This window comes from Dipteris shenzhenensis, chromosome 14, assembly GCF_047967505.1.
Source record: "Dipteris shenzhenensis isolate YYH24624 ecotype China chromosome 14, Dip_SZ_1.0, whole genome shotgun sequence".
Classification (NCBI taxonomy): Eukaryota; Viridiplantae; Streptophyta; class Polypodiopsida; order Gleicheniales; family Dipteridaceae; genus Dipteris; species Dipteris shenzhenensis.
In genome coordinates, this window is record NC_141609.1 from 49,992,519 (window position 1) to 50,018,845 (window position 26,327).

Sequence of the window (26,327 nt, forward strand, 5' to 3'; positions counted from 1 at the left end):
CATGAAGCCTCCCAACGCTCATCACAAGAGAACATATAATGTTTGGACAACAATTGAGGGGGCAGAGTTGAGGCACCTACTACAACAAAATTGCTTCTTATCACAGCAAGGAAAGTTGCTGCTCTTTACATCCAAAACAACCAGCACACGAAGCACACAATCAAAGCGACTTGCAATAAAATTTACAAAATGAAAGCCATGGCACTCCATTCTAATGTACCCAATGAAGCCCACAATCTAACAGAAAGCAATCAACTCCTCCAACTTCAAGCACCGTGCAATAACACACTGACCAAGCCACTGCACCGAGGTGAAAAAGAGGAAGGAAAGATGCACATGAGATGTACCACATCAAAATAAATGACACACCAAGTTATCCATGCTCCACCTACGATGGTTTAGCTTTTAGGTCAAAAATGAGGAAAATAAGCATAGACACAACATCAAGCAATGAACAGGACAATGCCATGGCTCAAAAAGCCAAAGAGAAGATACTCGTTTGTTCACTTTGCTATAGTCAAATACATTCGGGTTGCAAACCCCGCTTCACAAAAGAGAACATGACAATGTCTACCATCGACAAGAACATCCTCCCTTAACAAAATTGAAGAGTGCCTGATTTCCATCAAAATTCCTTTTTAGGCAATTAACGTATGAAGGTTAGCTCGAGCTCCATGGAAGTGTCATCAATGTTTTTGCAGATGTTGACAGAGCACTCTTTCTTCATCACTCTATCTACTGAGAAACGATGGCAACCACTACTGCATTGCTTGTAGGAATTGAATGCCACCGCAGACAAACCATGCAATAACCAAACTTTGGAAAATATCCAACATGTAATTAGATCAGACCTAGTGACTATAGCACAATATTATGTCCACAAGTTTCGAGCCTTGAAGGCATTGTTGTGCCAAGACAGTAGTATCTTAGGATCAATCGTGGACTTCTTCTTTGTGACGGAATTTCAAAATAGGGGGAGCCAACATGATCATGGCCTACTATCAGTTGATGAAGCACCCAGCTGCAACACCGCCGATGACCAAACCATAGAAAACTTTATTGAGACAAATGCATAACCATTGATAGTGGACAACTTGAACCCCCTCTCCAAGATATACAAACACATAGGCACAGGCAAACATGTAAGAAAAGAAGGATCCAATGTTGCTTCGGCTTCCCAAAACATCCTATGTGACGAATGAGGATATTAAGACCCTTACTTGATAAGTGCAGCAACAACATATACAAGAAAGATCTTAAAAATATAGGAGAAGTACTACAGGATAAGGTGACATCGACATTGCCTTTTGAGTTGTTCCTGCAAAAGATCAACCTCTCAGAAAATCAAAATGAGATGGTGCTATAGAGCAACATCTCTTAACCCAAAATATTTATGAAAAGAGATCCAAAAGATGTTTTCACAAATAACTTCAATCCAACTTTGACAAAATTATGGGATGCTAACACAGACATACAATTTGTTTTGAATTCGCAAGGTGCAACATCTTACTGTACATCTTATATAACAAAAATCGACAAAGAAACAAACAACGCAGTAAAAAATACGATTGTTCAAAGTTTCCAGTAGAATGCAACTGTGAATGAACGTGTCCGAAAGGTAGGAAATGCTATATTGAATACACAACACATCAACGCACAACAAGCAATCTACCTATGTCTATCATTGCCCTTGACTAGTGCTACGAGAGAATTTATCTACACAAACACAAGCGCACCACCCGACCAAGCAATGTTGCTAAAGCGATGTGTACAATTGGAGTTGCTCCATCCAGAAAGCACAAATATATTCTTCGATGACATTATCATCACAAAGTACTTGCATAGGGGCATGGGCTTGCATCATCTTTCCTTGGCGACATTTGCAAGCGCTTACGATACAAAGCAACAACATCAAGAAAAGGAAAAAAAGGAGAGTAATATGATACAACTATAACAAAGTCAAAGACCTTGAGAACCAAGATAGAGAACTGTGTCTTCTCTACCTGCCATTTGCAACCGCAAAACATACTTTGGGTGAAACATTTCCAACGTGGAAAGATTTGTACGATGAAAATCCAAACATAATCGATACGGAGCAAAAAATTTTCCAAAAAATTTGCAAATTACTAGGCACATCGACATGCAGCAACAGTAGCACACCCACAGAATCAACCAACAACCAACCACCTACTCTCGCATAAAAATGTGATCTTATACAAGACATTGACTGCTACCCAAAAAGAACAACAAACCAAACGATCCAATGTATGAAACAAGGCATAATATCAAATGAGAAATACTATGAAAACTTGAGAATGCTCAACAACGAGTAGAGACTACTTTTTGATGACATTATGCTTAAAAAAAGAACAAAACAAGAAGAACCAGTGCACCTATTCATAACAGGCAATGTAGGGACAGGGAAGACTTTTGTTGCAACAACAATAGCTGAGGCATTGCGTCGACATTTCTCGTACAAAAACACAACCGACATCGATTTGCCAAAAGTCCTTCTATTGGCGTACACGAGAAAGGCAACTAGAGGAATCAATGGCAATACGATGCATGCAACACTCCACCTACCATTACTGACGGGGACCTACGTGAGCTTGTCGATGGAGAAACTCAAAGCATTGGCTTCACAATATAAGGACGTCGAGGCAATTTTAATAGATGAAATCTCCTTGGTAGGCATTAACACATTGTTGGCAGCTGATATGCATATGAGAGAAATAAAACACAGCCACAATGAGCCATTCGGAGGAGTGGATCTCCTACTCTGTGGTGACCTTTGCCAAGCTAGCCCAGTGAAAGATGTCTGGATATTCTCGGACCAATCGACAACAACACCAATACTCGGTTCAATTTGGAAGACAAACATAAAGTATTTCGAATTTTAGCACCCAATGCGTTAAGAAAACAAGACATTCTTGGAAGTGCTCAATAGAATCAGAATAGGAGCACAAATGGATCAAGACGTAAACAATTTGAATACAGCTCACCTTACAACACCAACATACAAAAGCAGTATCCCTCACTTATTCTACACCAACAACGCAAAGGACCAACACAATCAAAAAGTCTTTGATAGTCTACCATGCGAACCGCATATCTTACCATCAAAAGACATCATGCAAAAACATGCAGCAAGACAATCATAATCCCAGACGATCCCAAAACATGTGGCCTACACAAAGAACTGCATCTGAAACTCGGGATGGTTATTGAAATATGCTTAGGAAACCTAGACCTGGACGATGGAATCGTCAATGGCACTGACGGACCTTTCAGAGGGTCTTACAATCACGGAAACCCAGCCCACATATGGATAGAATTTCCTGAACGAGAGAACAGGAAGAAAAGCGCGCCATGAAACAGCCACCTGAACAAATCACAAAAGGAAAAAAAAAACACAACAAGTAACAAATACATCACCACATGAGTAAACCCAACAACAAGAAAATTCGGACAACAAGAAAATTCCGGGCAGGCCCTTTGAAGAAACTTCAACTTGTTTTCTTGAGTTATATTGAAATCAAAAATGAAAGTGCCAACAACGCCCAACCAAAGTGCCAACAAATCCCGCATGGGAGGGTGACCAAGATAGAATCCTGAGTTGCCCTTGGGCTTTCACGCGGGACAAGCCCCAGATGCTTGGTTGGCATTATATTATATTCCAATCCCTTTCCCATGAGATATCTATTTGACTTCAGCTTTTAAGTCACATCCTAACCCCATTCTACTCTTACAATTTGCTATGGCCTCTGGTTGGGGTATTCATGGCACTAAGGGCCGATGTTTCGACTTGTGGATGGACTTCAGTGACTGTATGTCCCGTTGCTCTACGCCCTCTGAATGCTTCCCTCTTCGCGAGGATTACTTCGAATGCCTGCACCATCGTAAAGAGGTAGACCCAATGAACCACCCACGGTTTTCTTTTTCGTCTGCTTGTCTGTAGGTTTTTGTTTCGGAATTCGAAAATTGGATCCCTTTTTTGGGAAATTTTCCAGGGTCTGTTGGAGGGAAGTTTTGCTTGTCTATTTGCTTTAAAAGATAACAATATCGTTTAATTGGAAACGGCAAATTTAGGACTGTCACGTGGAGCATGTTTTTGACCAGACACTGTGTATTTGACCGATCGTGTTTTTATATTTCTACAGTACGCTCGGCTGTATGCTATCTCTAAGGAGAAAAAACGGATGGAGAAGAAAGAGAAAGAGGACAAGGCAAAGGACAAGGCAAAGGACAGTGAGCATCACTAGGGTCACTAGCTATTTAGCAGAGTGGATAAATCTGCAGCATGTTCGCCCTGCATACTCCTGTGCTGTAAGGTTCTTAACAAGCCAGAGTTCAATTCACAAGCCTTGGTAAAATGCAGGCTTTTTGAAAACGATCACAAAGTTATTGTTGTGTTCTATAAGGTTGTCTCACTCTATTTAGAAATTACACTGTTCAGTTGTGCCGTGTTTGTCTTCAAGTGGGAGGTTGGATTATGGTATCGGATGAGGAGACACATTGTCCCAACTTTATTGATAAGCTCAATCTGGGTTTTCCAACAGTTACTGGACAAAATATAGATTCTGTCAGAGTGACTTTATTGTTTTTGGAAAGGCTTTTTATCAGTTGCTACAATAAGACAATGTTAGTTAAAATAAAGTATGACTCAGACCATCATAATTGAAGCTTATTGCTGCTTCTAGTTTACTAGAGATTTAGTCATCACAGACAGCTCCAGATGTTTAACAAAGACTCTTTTGGATATGTTTCTTGGTTTGAAGTGCTGTGTACTAGATCAGTTTTTAGTCAAGCGCAGAGACAGACAGGAGGATGTAAGGGCCTCATGTTGAGCCAATATATTGCACTTCTAGATTGGAATTTGGCATTTTGCTTGTCATTTTATGAATATAATTTGCAACCATATGGGGTAATGCTGCTTTCTCCTTCTCACTGTTTGACCATGAGCTACTGAGGCTCCAAACAATTCAAATAATCAGGAATACTAGTGAAACCATCCGAACAATACAAAGTATTCTTTACACTGTATGGAAGCCATGGCAACAGTGACAAATTTTTGTTGATGGCTGTTATGTGCAACAGCTGTAGTCTATTAGCACTTTGTGTCTAAGCTGTATAAGTCTTAATTCCAGCTTAATTGCAATCTCTTAAGTTCAAGTATATGTATTTGGTAACTTGCAATCATTTCATTCAAACGCCTTTGCAAAATCCGTTGTCTGAATTGATAGAAAGCACCGAGTATTTTACATTGGTATCAGAGCTTAGGCAGTGGTCCTGTATAGAGAAACGATAGGGTTTGCAGTTGAGCGATAAAAAATACACGATACTCAGACACAACTGAAGAGCGGAACTTAGATAAGATCGTGCCTTTTTGGTAATATGAAAAACTGAATACAAGAACTTCAAGCTGTCGTGTCTCAAGGACCGTGGCGAATCAGAAAGATGATTCCATGTAGAGAAACTGTTGAAAAGATAGCAGCAGAGGGAGCGAAACGCAGTCCTCCGTGTAGCTCGATGATGACGAAGATGATGAAGAAAAGGAGCTCATCTGGTTGTAGATTTGGAGGTGTATGAGAAGCAGAGGATGAGAAGATGTGGAAGCTTGTCAGGCAGCCGTCAGGAGCAGATCTGGAGCAGCAGTTGGAGGTCCAGGGCTAGATCTGGAGGAGAGGAATAGAGAGACAAAGGAGTTGGGGCAGAACTGGAGTAGAGGAGGCAGAGAATGAGTTGGGGCAGGCTTAATAGCCAGTTCTGGAGCAGGAGGGGCTGCAGCAAAGGATGGAGGTGGTGAGGAGCAGCTGCAGGTCCTGTCACTGAGAGTGAGGGGGTAGGGAGTCTTTTATAGGCCTGACCCAGGAGTAGGCGAGCTGGTTGGCCGGTTGGTCGGTCAGTTCCTAGGTCGGTGGGCTGGTTAGCTGGTCGGCCAGTTATGGTCGGCCATTTTTGGCCTTTCTGGCCACTTGTTTGGCCCTGTTGGCTGTCCTTTTGGCTGGCCTGTTTGGTGCCTTTTGTGCCTTTGGCTGGCCTTAATGCCCCTAAAATAGGGATTGCTGATAGGTGGTATGTTTGCCCCTAAATTGGGGATTGTAGTTGCTTAACATCCTGTACTCTGTGCTTTCTCTTGTTGAGTCTCTCCTTCATTGAGTCATCTTGTCATCATGGCAGCCAATGGACGTGATCCTCCTCCTAACTTGCATGAGTTGAGTGCTCTCTTGTCAAACATTGCTCAACAGGTTCAAGTGCTGGAAAGCAACCAAGCAGAAACTCATGACACAGGGCCCCAATCCGAAGGAAGAGGCCGTGTGGACCACCAACTCCAACAAGGAGGGAAGATCATCCTCTTCTTCCCCTCCTCCAGGTAGACGGCATCATCGGAGTCCATCTCCTTCGAGACGTCCACGGAGACGAAGGTATGCAAAGCATAAGGTACCTCTTGGAGACAAGCTCTTCAAGTTTACCAAGTACATGGGAGAGGACAAGCCCGAGGTCTTACTGGCGTGGATCCGAGACCTCGAGTATTTCTTTGAGGGGGTTTGCCGTCCTACACATGCAAGACCGTGTTTCACTCTGGTGGGCAGCTATGGTCAACATTGGTCAGCTCACACCTGGAAGTGCTTCAAGAAGAACTTGATGAGGCACTTCCTGCCTAAGGAGTTTAAGAGAGATACAATGGTGCAGTGGGACATCCTCTGCCAACGCCAAGAAGAGAAAGTCAGTGAGTATGTTGATCTTTTTTGGGATACTTTGTTAAAAGTTCAAGCATTCAGTAGGAAGTTCTTTGCTGGCCTACGGTATGTCGTTCAACATGAGGTGGACATTGCTGCTTCTACTTCTCTCGAAGACACCATCAACATCACCTTGAAAATGGAGAAGAAGCAATCTTTCTCCAACAAGCAGAACGGTAGCAACAACAAGCGGAAGTCGCAGGGAACCTCTTCCAAGGAACAAAAGGGTAAGGAGACAGCAAAGGACACACCAAAAGAGCAAAAGTCAGCCAACCAGCCTCCTTCGAAGAAAGCAGCCCGCACTTTCAGCTCATTGTCTCCACAACAGAAGCAAAAGTATTACTCCGAAGGGCGGTGCTTCAAGTGTGGCAAGCGAGGCCACAACTTCTACGAATGCCCTCAAGCTGCCAAAAACAGCAGCAACAAAGAAGCAGCCCCCAAAAAGCCAGCTTTGGTGGTTAACAAGGTGGAAGCACCTCCAAAAAAGGGAGCTGCAAACGATACCCATAGTTTGTTGAAAACATGGGGTCAGGTAAAGATTCAATCCGCTTTGTTTTTGTTAGATAGCGGAGCTACTCACAACTTTATTTCTCATTGCACTTAGACTAAAGAGAGCTCCATTATTATTGATGCCAAAACTGGAGCTTAGGGGTTTCATAGGGGGGCACAGAACTTGGGGATAGCCCCAGAGGATAAAGGAGAAGCCTTGGAGGCAACTGCAGCCTTAAAGAACCGAGAAGAGAAGGTGTACCCCATCATCGGCAAGCTTCGGGCACACATCCAGGGGTACTTGGATCATCTACCCTTCATGGTGGCTCCACTTCAAGGATCGGATGTAATTCTCGGCATGCCTTGGCATAAGCAAGTCAACCCCTGAATCGATTATGTGAAGAATATTCTAACCCTCCAACATAAGGGTAGAGATGTGAGCATTACAGCGGGAGTTTCAAGAAACACCATTCCTATGGTAAGTCATGCACGATCTCCCAATTTGCTTAAGAAAGGGATATGTTCGTTTCTAGTGTTTGTACGCGATAAGCAACCAAGTGAAGAAAAGTCAAAAGAAAGATTAGATTTCCTTCAGGAATTCTCGAGTTGCTTCTCTCAAGAACTTCCTAGTCATCTCCCTCCTGAGAGACCAGAAGATCACAAAATTGACATAGTTCAGGGTCTTCACCTCCAAATAGATCCCCATATAGAGTTAGTCAATCCTAGCAGGATGAAATCTTCAAGCAAGTCCAAGAACTCTTGGACATGGGATTGATTCAACCCAGTATTTTTTCCTTCTACTCTCCTGTCTTACTAGTCCAAAAGAAGAATAAAACCTTCAGGATGTGCATAGACTATAGAGCCTTAAACAAACAGACGGTTAAGAACCGTTTACCGATTCCTCATATAGACGATATCTTTGATCGTTTAGGAGGATTTAAAATTTTCAGCCGCATAGATCTTAAAAGTGGCTACCATCAAGTACGAGTTGTACCTGAGGACATTCATAAAACAGCCTTCCGAACCACATTTGGGCTGTATGAATACATGGTAATGCCATTTGGCCTTACCAATGCCCTAGCCACGTTCAATCGGCTGATGGAACGGTTGTTCAGGAACTATAGACAGGTCACTGCCGTCTTCTTTGATGACATCCTCATTTTCAGCAAGAATGAGGAAGAGCACTCAGCATAAGGAGCATCTAAAGATTGTATTTCAAATCTTAGCTGAAAATGCTCTTCACATCAATGAGAAGAAAAGTGAGTTCTTTCTTCCTGAGATTCACTATCTTGGTCACATTATCTCACGAGAAGGTGTCCGTATGGACCCAGCCAAGATACAGACAATTGTAGAGTGGCCTGACCTGAAGAATGCCCATGAGGTAAGGTCTAATACATTGTATCAAGTGACGACAATACACTCATCAACAATTTTTGCTTCAAAGTGAGACAACAAAATGGCATTGGACAAGGTACACTCAATGGCACAATGGGGATCTTGTGTCTGGGTACTGAGCAGGGGCACTCTAGCGTCCCTTTAAGTGCTTTCAAAGATTGTTTATCAGTGGCGCTGATGGAAGTGGCTGGAATTGATGCAATGTGGTTGTGAATGGTGTGAATGCTAAGTTAGTTACAGTTACTGCCCTTCAGCTAACTGAAGGCCGGTTTCATAATCTATGCTTGCCTTTGAAGCATAATCCTTTGCTGCCAATCTTGTTGATACTTATACTCAATGTTGCATAATTGTGATAGACTCATTTCTTGCCAATGAAAATTTGGTTGGGTGGTAAAAGTCTACTAGTTCCCAAGTCTTATTCTCTATAATATTGCCACATGGGAATTTCTTTAGTCTCTTTGTATTTTTCAGACTCGCTCATATCTTTAATGGTTGTTATTAAAAGATAACTAACATTGAGCCTATCTTGGGTGATCCTCTATGGCTGAGTAGTGAGCTTGCCAGCTTCCTCAATCTGGCCTTTCTGATCTGTGGTTGTTTTGGCATCACTTGGACTACACCCAGGTTTGGCCGAAGTAACCCTTGCCATGGGTGTCTGTTTCAGTACTTGTGTTTACTACTTCAGTCCAGAGAGAGTTATTATATTTTTGGCCGTAAGTATACTCTTGGTCTTCTCACCTTAATGTGCTCTATAGCATTGTCTATGCTGCCATTTGCTTTGTACTTCACCTTGTAAACCCATTTGCATCCAACAATGTTTTTACATGCTGGGAGGTCCACAAGTATTATTTTTCATAATGGCATCATATTCAGCTTGCATAACATACAGTCACTTTTCTGATTTTTGTGCTTCCTTGAAAGTCTTAGGCTCATTCTCATCCAAGTACCTGCATATGAGGGCTTTGTGCACACTAGGTATCTCTCTTAGTATCATCCTCCCCGCTAGGCTTCTCAAGCTTTTCTGATGTGAGATCTTCTTCTGCTTGCTCTTTCACCATCACTTTCTGGCTTTTTTTTTTGAGCAATAAAAGTGGCCGCCCTTCTTGCTGTTCATTCTTCTCTCCTATTTTCACTGAGAATATCAAGTGTAATTTCATTGTTTATCTCACCAAAAGGATTGTTATCTTCAGCAAATACAATATCTCTGCTGATTAGAATTTCACTTTCTCTAAGTCATATAACCTATATGCCTTTGACTGATCACAATATCCAATGAACCGTTGCTTTGTCATCAAGTTTCTGTCTTTGCTGTTAAGTTACACGAGCATTTGCCACACAACCACTCTCATATGAGCAACACCAGGCTTGTGTCCACACAACTTCCTGTGGTGTTATATCTTCACAACCTTTGTAGGACTACCATATGCAGCTGTGTTAACAGCCTCAGCTCAAAACCTTTTGTTTTTTTGCTTTTCTTTTAGCATACATGCTCCTGTTTCAAGGAATTTGCGACTCTTTCTTTCAGCCGTACCATTAACTGTGGAGTAATAAGGTGTAAACTGCTGTCTTCTGCAAAAACTTCTGAAATCGGCTAGCATCTACTCACCACCCCCGTCGCTCCTGAGGTGTTTTATTTTGTATTATGATTGCATTTCAGCACTACATTTGAAGTCTGTAAAACAGTCAAAATTTCTGATTTTTCATTCAAAAAATACTCCCCTACTTCTCTTGAATAATCATCAATAAATGTGATCATGTATTTGGATTCATTCAAGGATGTTGCATTCATAGGACTTGCTAGATCTGTATATAGATTCCCAAACTCATCCTCAAAAAACACAACATAGTGCAGTTTCAATCTCATGATAGTCAATCATAAGGTTGAAAACCATAAACTCCCATCACGCATAGAAGGGACTATCTACTATCACAACCCCAACATCATCAGCGCCCAACAGTGGGTGTAGACTATAGTAGAAAAATATGCTTTCACACATACAACTAACTTCATAACTGCTTCTTTGTCCGTGATAAGACATTCATCATCATACACACAACCTATACCTTTGTCTCTGCAATTTTTTGACTGAAATCAGGTTTTTGCCTAAGTTTGGCAGACGGAGTACATCAGCCATGGGTTGTATATAAGAACTCAAGGATCTTCATCTTTATAATTCCAACTCCTGAAATATTACACTCCATGCCATTTGCAACAAATTCCAGTGTTCCATTTAACGTGGAAAAAACCAATCCTCTCCTCCAATCATGACTTGAAGCTCCTGAGTTAAAATACCAAGAATTCAAAGAAGCTGAATCATACCTTATTGTCTTTTTAGCATCTAGGGCAACACAAGTTTTTATTTGTGCTTGTTGCACTTTCTATCGGTATATTTAACATATCCATCGGTATATCCATACCATCAATAGGCATAGTATCTCCTTTTGTTGCAATTTCGTAAGCCTTTGGTTGCAATGTCCCTACCTCTCTCCCTGTCTTTCTTCCTCTCTTTCAATGGCTCCTCCATGTTGTTGAGACAGACATTGTGGTTGAAGGTTGATCCCCATGCCAAGTACAACGAAGCGGAAGGAGGAGCATGCAAGTGGAATTTCTACTTTTGGAAAGCAACAAAAAGTGGAAGTGCAGACCAAGTCAAGGCTCTTTTATTGGGAGTGATGGGGCAAGGCATCTCCCCTTGCCCTTTAGTACCAGCAATAGACCTTGCATGCTTGAAGGAACTTGTAGAGAGGCTCGATAGTATTAGATCATGACTTGTGATCCTTGACATCAAGCATCGACAACCCCATGTGCACTTAGCTCTTCCATGTGTGGTAGCACACTTACTTTTGCTTCTATTTCTGCCTCCTTGTTTACGAGTGTAGCTTCATCTGCACGTACAAATTCAAGAGAGGCTACCACTTTTCTAGTATTGAGAGCAGTACAGGCTAGCCTTATGGCCTTACGGCATCTTGGGAGGAGATGTAACAATGGGTCATTCATTCAATGAGCATATGTACCCATAGCAAAAGCTCGCAATCCTTACGTCATTGATATGGTGAAGGAGATTGATCATCATACACTCCTCATGTGAGGCCATCTGCATGAAAATTTCAAAGACGACAAAATCTTCCATATAGAGTAGTCTGGTTGAGAAATGTGGTATCGTAGTGATGGGCAATGATGGAGTCACTCTAGGAGCCGTTCTATTCAATGCATCATTGCATACTTTAGAGCTTAAAGCTATACAATTCAAAGGAGAGAAACTCAACCTAGAGGTTAGCTAGCATTTGGATAGACGCCCGTAAGTATATGGGTGCGAACATTGTTATTCAATATGTTTTCGAAGGTGAGAACTCTAGCAAGGCAGTAGGAATTGTTGATGAGTATTACTCCCACATTACTTTCACTCCATGGATGGTACATGGGCTGAATAATCTATTGTTGAAAGACATTGGTAAATTGGTTTGGGTGGAGCCTTCCATTGATATGGGCAATCATGTCACTTGCTACCACTATATTTTGACTATTTTGTGCAAGGGTTTTAATAGAATCATTTACTACATATATTTCTCTAAAATGTATTCACATTAAGAAGAAATTGATTTATGAGCCTCTTCTTTCTAGAGCCTTCTTTCTATGATACTATCAGATATAGCATAAATTTATGTTTATAGAATACCCTTTTGATTATTCTTGAGGTGCTATATTAATAAATCCATTTAGAATCATTATTCCTACAATAATTTTACACATATAATTTGATATCCATTGTGGAGTTCTCCTTCTATAGTGCTTCAAAATCTTGTAAAGGAGCATTTTAATATCTCCTTTACAAGATTATTATGCTCATGATTGCCATGCTTAAATTTTCAAGCCATAGGTTTGCCTTTTCATTAGGAAAAATTTTCAAATAAATGCTCAATTTATTAAATACTTGGCATCATCCTAAGCTACTTATACCTACCAGTTGTGGGATGGTTCATCCAATGAAGCAACAATCAATGGTGTAGCATGCAATCACAAAGTCAATGCCAACATCAATCTATGAAAAAAAGAGAAGGGTTGCAATCTTTGGCCTTTTACATCTATGTGCTAGAGAGAAAGTTGAAAGTAGTTTATAAATTACTAGGTCCATACTATCATCGCTCAAGGAACCACTTTTACCCTAAATAGCATATGCAAAGGAGGGGAGGAGGAGGAGGAAAAGGAGGAGGAGTTGAGCATGAAGGAGAAAAAGGAGAGAGGAAAGGAGGTGTTGGGAGGAGAAGGAGGATATGGAAGAGGAAAGGATGAGGAAGGAGGAATTGGAGTGCAAGAGTATGGGTTACAAAGGTGAGCGCATGCTAGTGCACATTGATAGAGTGGGTACATGGACACAAGGAGATCAAGAACATGAGCACTTGAAGTGAGCCAAAAACTGAGCCCAAAAGAGTGGAAACTTCATTCCATTAAGAGGTATTTATACATGTCCTATATTTACACAAATAAAGTATCAAGTATTTTCTCTCTCTATAGACCATCTTTACACAACTTATGTATCAAGGATTTTCTATTTCTAGACAAATCATGAATCAAGGATTTAGTTTTCTCTCTCTAGCCTCAATTTTTCTCTCTATAGTTTCAAAATGCAATCGAATTTGGAGTCCAAGGTTTTGATATAAAATGGATGCTTCGTTAGACATAAATTGAAAAGTGGTCTTGGGTAGAGTGTGCTCATCCTTTTTTCATCAAGATCATTGTGAGCATCTCTCTCTCTCTCTCTCTTTCTCTCTAATTCTAGTATCTCTATCTACATCGTGATTTTATATCTATAGATAGTATACATATTCTATTAGAGCCATCAAACATAATTTTAGCTTCAAGATTTTTACAAGCGCAACTTTGTACTACTCCACACATAGACAATGATCTCACGTTAGCTACACTTAACTGCATTTTTTACCTTTATTGTTGACATAGGGTTAAGAAATTCTAATCTATAGAGGACTAAATATTAGAATAAGGAGTATGCACTATGTAATTTTGTAGGGAAAGACATGTTCTCTATGTTGGATTTGATTTATATTTTATTGGATGCCACATACATAAGAGATAAACACTATTATTTGATTGGTAGATCATGGGAATAAGTTAATATGATGTGAGGTGATCCTAACTAAACTCAACCTATAGGAGATTAGACCATATAACATATATAATATAATTAATCCAACACTTGAGCACGTCAAATAAGTTGATTGGATTTTGTGGATATGTTATGTACATTCATTGACTAGATTATGTAGATATGTTATGTTTATCTATTTTTTTTCATGTTAGCATAGCTTGGATGAATCCATGGAGAGAGAGAGAGAGAGAGAGAGAGAGAGAGAGAGAGAGAGAGAGAGAGAGAGAGAGAGAGAGAGAGAGTATATGGCATGGCATGCCATGCTAGTTATGACTTGCATGTGTGCATGCATGAGACAATCTTATGCTATCCACATGAATGATCATCGAGTAATTGGGAAATTATGACATGTCATCTCACCAAATCACATGAACACGTGAAATTTCACATCATTAACTAATATGATTACGCATTCATAGGAGTAGTGAGAAATAGCATCATGTTTGGCAGTGACCTAGTAATCAAGAATTTTAGTGCATGTATATGGTCTTATACCTTGGTACAATTATATCACAAATGGTCTTATGCCCTAGTACAACTATATCACAAGTATATGGGTCCATACAAGCAGTATAACCTTGATATACTGGGAGTATTTGTGCTTATAGTTTGGGAGTGTCTGCTAATATTGTGAAAGGTGGAGAGCTCACTTGGTAACTTTCTTACACTGGTTTGGGGCTTTCATGATGACGTGGTTTCTTAGCCCAATCCTCATATTGTGGATGGGATAGGAGAGCATCGGTATGATGTCCTCATAAATGTTAATGTATATGCTTAGAGGTGTGAATGTAGTGCCATTGCTTTAATGGTGGTCTTTGATTTGCATGGGGTATGAAAAGGGTCTTAATTGTACTTCTATTTTTGTTCATATGCTTTAAGCAGAAGTTAGAATTAGAAACATATAAACTTGCATATGATCAAATTGTTCATAAATCAAATAATTGCATATGATGTTTTTATGAATCAAATTGTACATTGAATATGGGATTCAAGTAGAGTTGTGAAAGAAGGTGGATGCATGAATTCTTTATGAGAGGTGAACTCTACATTTTGAGACAATTTATACAACCAAATGTAGATTATACCAAAACCTAAAGGTGGGAGTAGTAATATCATGGATTGTTTGTTGCACTAAAGTCATGTAACGGATTCTCTGTTGGTGGTTAGAGTACTAATATCATGGATTGTCTACGCACCAAAGTCTAGATTCATGTTATGATAAGAGTTGCATGGTTTTCAAGGTTTATTGTTTAGATAGAGCTTCGAAATAGATGCATACAAACTTGCATATGATCAAATTGTTCACGAATCAACTCATTGCATATAATCTTTCATGTATCAAATTGTTGCACCAAATATGCAATTCATGTAAACTTATGAAAGATAGTGGAAGTTTGAATGCTTTATGATAGAACACTATATTCAAAATTTTTGGACTAAATACAAGCCCAAAATTTTTGAAGATCAAAGTCTCGTGGTTTTTTCCCCATATGTTTCAAATATTGCAATGTTTCTTGAAACTTTTACACACCCACTTGTGAAGAATAACCAATGAAAAAAAAAGTGTTGTTGAGATAGAGATCTAAGAGAGATGGTGCACATATAATTAAGTTAATATTCACCATTAAAGTATTAAGATAAAATGATTATGTCAATATGCATAGAGTAACCAATGAAAAGAAAGGGTTATCTAGATAGATATAGAGAGGTGGTGTACATATAATATTCACCATTAAAATATTAAAACAAAATGATTAAACACATACTTTACACTCTCTCTTGTTTCATCCTTACACAATGAGAATTAAATGATTAAAATAAAAGAATTAAGACAACACTTAACAAGCTATTGAACCAATCAAGTTCATGTTAATATATTCACCACTAAAATATTTAACTAAAATAATTAAGCTAACATATTCACCATTGAAATATTAAAATAAAATAACTAAGCAAATACTTAACAAACTATTTAACATAAACACCATGAAGTTCATGTTAATATGCAATACTTAACAAACTATTTAATATAAACACCGTGAAGTTCATGTTAATATGCAATATTAAAATATTTAAAATAAATATTCAACAAAATCCAGATACATCATTGAGGAAAAGAAGAAGCCAAAATGATATCTTTATTTCAAAATTCGATTTACATATATGAAAATATCTTTGCTTTACATTCTCATTTGGCTTCTTTCTTCTTCCTGTTCTGCAAGAAGTAGTATGTATGCCTCTTTGGCTTTTATCAGAGGATATCCTACAACTAGGAGAAACACCTATTTCATTAATTTTGGACTTTTTGTGTTGTTTTTGGACGAAGCCCAAAAATCCTTCCCAAATGAAAACTTTACTTTATGAAAATATCCTTTCCAAATCAAAATTTTACTTTCTAAAAAGTTTCTTCCCAAATCAAAAGTTCACTTTGTGGCACTGTCATATTCACATAAAAATATTGTTTTTTCAATCTATACTTTTGCAGCAACATGCAAGAATTTGAAATAATCCTATATTAGAAATTCTAGCTATATCTAAGTTATTTGTTAATTTAATTATTTTTAATATTTTTCCTTGACGTTTTTCCTTCCCAAATCAAAAGTTCACTTTGTGGCTCTATCATATTCACATAAAAATATTGTTTTTTCAATCTATACTTTTGCACCAACATGCAAGAATTTGAAATAATCCTATATTAGAAATTCTAGCTATATCTAAGTTATTTGTTAATTTAATTATTTTTAATATTTTTCCTTGACGTTTTTCGTTGACGTGATAAATTTATAAATCCATGAAAGGAGACTTAAATATTTCATGAAAATAACATTGTCACTCGGCAATATGCACAAAATTTAACAAAACTTTTAATAAATAGAAAGAAGACATGATGCCATAAGACCCAAGTTTTGTATTGATCCAAAGAGGGATAATAGCAATTATAGCTTTATGTATATGATTACATTGAGAGACGTTGCTCTTAGATAGAGTCTTTATATCCAAAATGATATAGACTGAACATATGTTTACAATTTAAATTGTTGCTCTTAAAGAGCCTCAATTCGTGCCATCTGCATAATTTGACACCCCATTGTCTTATTGCTCAATGTCACGACAGTCCCTTGCCAGTTGCCATCTGCATAATTTGACCTAGGCTTGTCTTGCCAAGCCTTGCCCCTTGGGTGCATTGACTCCCCATTGTCTTATTGCTCAATGCGATAGTCCCTTGCCAGGTGCCATCTGCATTAACTCCCTATTGTCTTGGCAAGCCTTGACCCTTGGGTGACATCCAGTACAAAATACAGGTGCCATCTGCATTAACTCCCACAAGTTATCTTGCCAAGCCTTGCCCCTTGGGTGCATTGACTCCCCATTGTCTTATTGCTCAATGTGATAGTCCCTTGCCAGGTGCCATCTAGATTAACTCCCTATTGTCTTGGCAAGCCTTGACCCTTGGGTGACATCCAGTGCATATTTTGACTCTCATTTGACATAGGAGGTGATGACTCTGATTATAATTGTCTTGGATTGTCTCCTTGCCTAGTACCCAAATAAAATCCTTCAATGGACTTCAATACAAAGCTTTAATCATGGACATTCTTCATTTGCGCTGTCTCCTTCTACTTCCTCCATGGCGAGCATCCTTAAAAATTAGTGTATATGCAAAATAGTTTGCTGTGGTATTTTTATTTTTCCTTCTACCTCATATCCCATGTGCTTCTTTGATTTCTTTGCCCTTGAATGCCAAGACACTATGATTGTCTCCGTCGAAACTTGAGAGACCGCTTCATCATTTGGGACCCACTCCTTCATTATACAATTAGTATATAATGTGTTGTTATCCATATTCTCCTTCCTGCCCTTTGGCTCATACCATACCGCTGTAAATGTTGTAGCTCTCCCTTGGTCATCTCTTTGCACATCAACTACTTTTGCAACCCAAAACTTCACATTCTCATATTCATCATCCGATGGCCGAACCACAACAAAACAATCGACCTCTATATCTACTTGTGGCATGAACTCTCTCTTCTTCGGTCCACAATATAGACGTGGGAGTAATGATACAAATTCATTTTCAAAGACTGGAGCTGGGCGCAAATCGTTATGAACATTTGGCCAAAACATATTGCATTCTTCCTTGACATCCTTTGAGCCTCGCATTCTCTCAAGGTCCTTTATTAAATTTCGTGTCTTGTTAATTACAGTGGTAGTGTGTTCTCTCCAAGTAGGCTTCGAATCAGGATATCTCCGGAGCATTTCCTCTTTGTATGTAATAAATGCTTTTAATCCATCTATTTCACAATTAGACCTCTCATTAAATTCTTGTATAGGAGCCCATGTTGGATACCTTTCCTTGCTGGGAATTGAAGTTAAGAGATTGTAAGGTTCTTCAGGTTCCCATTTTGTATCATGAGAATACTGTTGCCATTGCATTACGGGTTTTTCATCTTTAAAAAAAAAACGAAAGTAGTGTGGATTGGTATGACCTGTCAATGCATCACCACCCGTTTGTATGAAAGGTAGAATAAAGCTCTTCGAATCATACATTCTTTCGAGCCTCTCACATACTATACTTTCCTTACGACCACCAACTTGCCTGCCACATCTTCTTACCAAGTCATCTATTGTCTCCACATCCTTGCATTTAAGCTCCCTTGAGACTGTGCTAAAAACCTGATCGATATCCTCATGTGTATGCCCAACATACAAAAATCCACATTCCACCTCATTGAAGATTCGATGAGCAACTAGCATGGAGCACAATGCAAACATGAGTACATTCTTATTTTCTCGCCATCAATTATCAGCTTGTATTCTCAAAGTCGGTGGCAGGCGACCTTTTTCTGCATGTACATTGTGAATTGCCTTCATAATAGATGTTACAACTTGATTGCTATCATGTAGATGCAAGGAATCAATCCATATATCTGCAAAGAACTTAATTCCATGCACTAACACTCCACATAGATGTGTCTTTAGAAAGTGCTTTCCTTGTAATTTAGATGGAGTGGCAACAAAACGAGGCAATGTTGTTGTATTCTGATCCATGCCATCTACAATAAGGCACATGTAGTCATCAGGATGCGAAATAGCTTGCTCCTTCCAAAATGCATATTTTTGTCTGGAATGTCGAATAAGGTCATGATGAGATTTTCGGTTTTTTTTGTATAATTCCCTTTGATTTGGACATGTTGCACTCTCAATCGCTCGCTTTAAATCATCACAGACATTGCACTTTGACATTTTTTGCCTCCTTGGGATTTTAACATATCCAAAGTTCTTCTTCCAAAGAGTATACAAAGTATGAGAAGAAGCTACGGCATCCCCTCTTTGCCTTTGCTTTTCTGCAATAGAGTCAAATACTTCGAGCTTTGTCAAGCCCATTGGAAGGTGCATTTCAGTGATCGCGTCACCGTTAGGGAGTTTGGTAGATATATGGGGTTGAGGCAAAGCATTTTCATGTATGAAGTCTTGCAAAATTGCTGCTGCCCTGACAGTTGAGATTCTTGATTTGGACCTTCCTCTATTACCGTGAATGCTAAATTTGTTGCCGCCCTTTGCCTTGGTGACTAAATCCCAATATGTACCATGGGTTAATCCAGTAATATTGTGATATGCCTTATTGCAAATCCTTTTTCCATTTACGAGAGGTTTTACCTTTTGTCTTGAACTTAGCCTTTTATTGCCATTCTGAAGAAAGCAAGAGAGACTTGTGAGAAGGTATTCATTTCTTTCGCTTCCCCTTCTTTGCCACACATGTCCTCTACATTCCTTGATGTCTGCAAGATCAATGAAGCGCATACATCTTCGCTTGCAACATAGATATCCCAATGCATTTAACATGTTCTCCTCCTTCATTACTCTCTTCCTCTTTGGTTGCTTTTGTGGATCTGCCTGGATTCTCTTTCTCTTCATGCATATGTATGACCGTTTTCGTTCCTCGTGCACGTTGTTATCTGTATTTATGCACTTCTTCTCCTCACATTTGTTTGTAACCAAGCATCCATGATTGGTCGTTGCATCCTTGTTCATATCACAATCAAAGTTAAATACTGAATAATCCTCTGTTGATCTCATCCTCGTTTTTAACATACTCTTAGGACCATTCAATGAATTCAATATTCTACGAGAGTATTGAGAACCTTGAAACTCTTCCACTCCTGAGAGAACATCACTCATTGGGACATCTTGCATGGCTTTCACAAATCCACAACCTTGATTGACACCAGGTTTGTTAATATGCATGAACTCATCCACACTTGACAAGACATCGCTATTGAAACCTTTGCCCTTCTCATTGTGCAAGAATTCATCCACCCCAGATAAGGCTTCACTTCTAAAATCATTTTGTTTCTTGGAACCAATGAACTCATCCACTCCAGATAAGATGTCACTTCTATAATTGAGTATATTGAAATCATCCACATTTGAAGTGATAGAGCCTAGCACATGGGCACGCTTTTTAGGTCCTTTGATATTGTAGTATACGTTGTCTTTATCATTGAAAACCACGTGCCTCTTTCTCATGTTTAAAAATTGCATGCTCCATCTCATATTCTTGCCTACCTCATAGTAGGGATCACATAAGGATGTTATGTTATCAACCATACCATCATCAGTGACTTTTAGAATCCTCATCTGTGCAAATGACCATTGCTCCACTTGTTCAAATCTCAATACTTCACCTTCTGCTACAATCTTATTTGCAAATGATCTCAGTTGTAAAATGTCCCCTATAGTAAAATCCAAGGTGGTGCACTTTGTATTCTTAATAATGTCTGTTGCATAAGTCTCATCTTTGTCCCATGCTATAAATGATTTGTTGGATGTATTGTAGGGCATAACATCTCCAAGTGTTTCCATATCTCCACATTTATACTTTAGCTCAACATGTGCGCTAAGAATCTTTGATATAGTAACTGCCACCTTATCTTCGCCAAGTCTTTGAAAGTGGCAAAGTGAATTGGGATCACTGTCATGGATTGTAGCAAATGCAACTACTTCTCTTTTGCTACATAAAATCACATCCATCCCTGGAACAAAATCTATAGCCATCTCCTTTGTGAGAGTCCTTCGCAAGCAAGCTGCAGTAGCAACAATTACATAAATATTAGTCTCTTTTTAATAATCTACTCATTTATTATAATTTTTAATTAGTACTTAATTTATTGGTGGGAGAAGTTATCCGATCAAGTACTCATCAGATGGACATGCCAAGTTATCCTTTGCATGGTCAATCAAGCATTAAATACTATTTTTGCTCTAGTGTCATGCACATCCGTAAAAAAACATGAGCCTACTAGGTATGTTATCCAATCAAGCACTAATGGGATGCGGGTGCCACTTTGCATGTAAGTCAATTACACCTAGTTGAGTTGTACAAAAAGTGTTGTGCCCATCGGATATGCTTTGCATGGTCCATCGAGCATTAAATACTATTTTTGCTCCTGTCATGCACATCTGTAAAAAAAACACGCTGCTAGGTGTGTTATCCGATCAAGTACTTATGCGATGGGAATGCCACTTTGCATGTAAGTCAATTCCACCTGGTTGAAGGTGTGTGCAAAGTATTGTGCCCATCCAATATGCTTTGCATTGTCGATCAAGCATAACACACTGCTTCTGCCTTATTGTCATGCACAACCATATAAAAACACGGCCATAGGTGTGTTATTCAAATAAGTACTTATTAGATGGGGGCTCCACTTTGCACGCAAGTCCGTTTTAACTACGTTGAGGTGCATGCAAAGTATTGTCACCATCGGATATGATTTGCATGGTCGATCATGCATTATACACCATTTTTCCCCTAATGATATGCACATTCGCAAAAAAACACGCCATTAGGTGTGTTATCTGACCAAGTACTTATCGGATGGGTGTGCCTCATTGAGAACATTTCAATACCACCTAGGTTGAGGCGTACAAAAAGTTTTGTGCCCATCGGATATCCTTTGCATGGTCAATCGAGCATTAAATACTATTTTTACTCTAGTGTCATGCACATCCGTCAAAAAACACGCTGCTAGGTATGTTATCCGATCAAGCACTTATGGGATGGGCATGCCACTTTGCATGTAAGTTGATTCTACCTAGTTGAAGGTGTGTGCAAAGTATTATTGATTAAAAAATCAAATTTAGCTGCATTGGATAAAATGGAGAGCTCATTTCAAGTTAGGATCGTTTAAAACGAGAACCTCAGTATTTAAGCTTTGGTAGAGAGGAGGTTTCAATCCTCTCCAATCCTTTAAAAGAGGTTAATGACAATGTTATCTTGGCCATTCTCAGGTAATGTTTATTTATTTATTGCTACTTCAATAAGCTAACATTTGTTTATTTATTCACAGTTCAGTTATATATTAGTTTCCTAGTGCAAGATGCAAATCAATTCTATGAGCTAATGTTTGTTTATTTCTTGGTGCAGTGTAGTTATTTCTCAGCTTCCTAGTACAGTGCAGCATCGTGTCTACATGCTTGATGCTCTCCTTTCTTCTATTCTTAGCTCTCCTCAAAAGACTATAGAAGATGTTTGTACCTGGTTAAGCCCTTTGAATTTAGATGGGGTGCGAGTCATCTTAATGCCTTATCATGAGGTGTAAGTATCAACTCTAACCTTATTTTTACTATTTCTTTGGCAAGTTTGTGTAAAACAATAATCATTTTTATTTTGGTCGTGTAGCTCACATTGGAGTCTGATCTTCTAGGACCTTGAACTCAACCATTTATGGTTTGTGAATTCAATAGAAGGCTATCATGCCAACTCCCCAAGGTAATTATTCTCTTTATATTTTTGATACTTTCTTATTTTGTATCTTATATTCATAACATATTAATATATTTCATATGTCATGCTGGACAGTGCTGCATATCGGCTAGTATCTGCTGTCAGAACAACCACGGAGCAACAAGATCAAGTAGAATTCAAAAGACGTCTACCAGTGGAGCAAAAAGATGGACACAGCTGTGGGTGGAGAGTTGCCTACAACTGCATGTTGTTTCTTAGAGAGATTTTTGATTTGGAGTTACCAGTCAAAATGGAATCATATACAGAAGTTGATCTGCTAGCATTTCGGGCTGAGAGTATTCAGCATCTAATTACTACCATTGGGAAACAACATGAAAATATGACTACATTGTAGCATGTATGAAACCTTATCTTTATACTTGTATGCTTGTTCCAGCCTTTAATTGGGATGTGTAAATCTCATAACTTTTTTATATTTTCTTCCAAGAGAAGAAGAGACTGAGTCTAATGAAAGCATGCTATCTTTATACTTTTATAATTATTTAAACCATTAATTTTATTTGGGATGTGTAAATCTCATAACTTGTCTAATGAAAGCATGCTATCTTTATACTTCTATGATTATTTAAACCATTATTTTTATTTGGGATGTGTAAATCTCATAACTTTTTAAAATTTTCATCCAAGAGGAGGAGAGACTCACTCTAATGAAAGCATGTATGAAACCTTTTTAAATTTTTGCTCCAAGCAGAGGAGAGACTTACACTAATGAAAGCATGTATGAAACCTTATCTGCTTGTTTAAGCCTTTATTTGGGATGTGTACATCGCATAACTTTTTTATATTTTTACGGTAGAAGGAGGATGTGGAGGACATAGCAAGTGAAGAAGAATACGATGTAGACTACTCCCTCAATAAGATGAGTCATAAAAATATGAATCTATTAGAGCAGATTGGAAGTTCATTCACTGGTATGTTGTTAATTCGACAACAACCTCATTTTTTTGAATTTGGTGAAGAAGAGATTTTAATCCTCTTGAATCCTAAGAATGAGGTTAATGTCAAAGTCATTACAACCATCCTCAGGTTTGATGCAGCCTTTTCCTTGGCTTTATACTTTGCTTATTTTGATTAAACCCAAGAAGCTAATACTTTTTTTTTAAATATAGTAATGTTATAGCAAATTTTCCGCAAAATATACAAAGCGTTTCATATATGCTCGATCCTCGTATTTCGGAAGTGCTTAGCAACAAAGAAGAAACCATAGAGAATGTTTGCAAGTGGTTGAAGTACGTTCCTATGAATGACGCACGAGTTATTTTTACAGCATATTATGAGAATTAAGCATCAAACCCTACTTGTTTTTTCTATTGCATTGCTAGAATTGTCTCAAACACAGTAATTATTCTTTATTGATAATGCAGCTCACATTGGAGTCTGGTAGTCGTGGACATCCTTGCGAAAAAGTGCTTCTTTGCAAACTCAATGACATCCGTCCATGGCAATGTGTTAGAGTAAGTATAGACTACACTTGTTGTCACTTCTTGAGATGTAGATTGATATGCAATGCACATATTCACTGTTGTTATATGTTTTGATATGCAGATCAGCTCGAAAATTAGTAGATGCTATCGACATAGTAATGCGGCAATGTGACTTGGCACAACAAATAGAGTATATAACATGTCAGGTATCACATCAAGAGAATAGCCACATCTATAATTGTGGATGGAGGGTGGGCTACAATTGCTTTTTGGTACTTGGTCAAATTTTTGAGATACAAAATGACACCACACTATCAACATATACGGATTTGCATCTCTATGCATTTATAACATGTACCATTCGAGCAATCATTGATTGCGAAATGAATGCCATCAAAGAGTCAAAGAGGATAGAAGACCTCAACTCTACAAACATGGCTTCATTAAAAGAATTGGGAAGCTCTTTTAATGTTAAGGTTATGATTCAACATAGACCTCAGTATCTTGAATTTGGGGGAGAGGAGATTTCAATTCTCTCTAGAGCTTCAAATGAGGTCAATAACAACGTTATGATGGCCATTCTCAGGTTTGATACAAACTTTTTCTCTACTTGATAATTCAATATTTTGATTAAATCTAATAAGCTAATATTCATTTATTTGTTGGTGCAGTATAGTTATCTCACGATTTGGTAGAGTCGTACAAAATCGTGTGTATATGTTGGATTCCCTCCTTTCTCCTATACTTAGCGATAGCAGAAAGACAATAGCCGATGTTTGTAAATTATTATAGCCTTTACATTTACATGGCGTGCGAGTCCTATTTATGGCATATCATGAGATGTAAGTATCATGGCAACCTTTATTTTCATCTTATACTGGCAACATTGTGTTCAATAATAATGGTTCTTAATTATTCGTGTAGGGAACATTGGAGTCTGGTGGTTTGGAACCTTGAAGACAACTATTGTTGGTTTATTAACTCGATTGCAGGCTTTCATGGCTCAGTGCAAATGTAAGTATTCTATTAATCTGTTGTTACTTCTATATTATGTACCTTATGTGATAGACACACTAAGTTTTTTTAATATGTCACGATGAGCAGGTCGATTGAGAAGTTGGTATCTGCTATCAGAGAAACAGGATAGTACAAAGACTCGGTAGACTTCCAAAAGCATTTAGTAGTAGAGCAGGAAGATGGGCATAGTTGTGGGTGGAGAGTTGCCTACAACTGCATGTTGATTTTCAAAGAGATTTTCTCACTTAAGCCACAGATCTCATCGGAAGACTCTTTGGAGCTCAAATATTCAGAGGAGGATATACAATTGTTTAGGGCTGAAATCATTTGAGACCTAATTGCTGCCATTAGAATACAACGTGCAACTGAAGCAATACCAGAGCTTCCCTTTAAGGAAGAGGAGACTGAGTCTACTATGAAAGCACTGCACACTACATAAGAAGTAGAGACCCAATGTACACCTACAGCACCACAGCCTCCACTGGAAGCATCAGAAGAGTTGCCACCGCCTCCGCTTGCATTTAAGGAAGAGGATACTGAGTCTACTCCGAAAGCACTACATACTACAGAAGAAGTAGAGACCGAGTGTACATCTACAGCACCACAGCCTCCATTGGAAGCATCCAAAGAGTTGCCATAGTCTCCACTAGAAGCATCACAAGAGTTGTGATGCATGTATGATGTTGTGTTTGTAGTTTTTGTTGATTATACACCAATTTGTGACTTATTACTTAAGTGGCATAATCATGATATTTATGTAATTTCTTTATGCACACAATTTTATGATATGAATGTGTGATGATGTGATTATTTGGAAATAAATCCTTGTGTGATGAGAATTTTGATATGAATATGTGATGATGTAATATTTGTAATATAATTATTTCATGCACACAATTTTATGATATGAATGTGTGATGATGTGATTATTTGGAAATAAATCCTTGTGTGATGAGAATTTTGATATGAATATGTGATGATGTAATATTTGTAATATATTTCTTCATGCACACAATTTTATGATATGAATGTGTGATGATGTGATTATTTGGAAATAAATCCTTGTGTGATGAGAATTTTATTCAGTTGGACAGTCTCCACTCACTTAAAGTAGAGCATTTGCAATGCTTCTCTCACTTTATTCCAACCCTTATCCTTATCATCTCCACTCACTTAAAGTAGAGCATTCAATCTCCACTCGCTTTATTCCAACCCTTATCCTTATCATAGTGAACACATCGTGCCTCTCACTTTATTCCAACCCTTATCCTTATCGTAGTGAACACATCGT

The 26,327-nt window shown here is 38.5% G+C and overlaps 1 protein-coding gene across 1 annotated transcript; it reads left to right on the plus strand.

Moving 5' to 3' along the window:
• The first annotated feature begins 3,641 nt into the window (after positions 1-3,641).
• Positions 3,642-4,884, plus strand: LOC147894769 (NADH dehydrogenase [ubiquinone] iron-sulfur protein 5-B-like). Its single transcript, XM_087385051.1, has 2 exons — positions 3,642-3,907; positions 4,161-4,884. The coding sequence occupies exons 1-2, from the start codon at positions 3,758-3,760 to the stop codon at positions 4,260-4,262; spliced, it is 252 nt and encodes an 83-aa protein (XP_087241177.1). The 5' UTR covers positions 3,642-3,757; the 3' UTR covers positions 4,263-4,884.
• Positions 4,885-26,327: the final 21,443 nt, after the last annotated feature.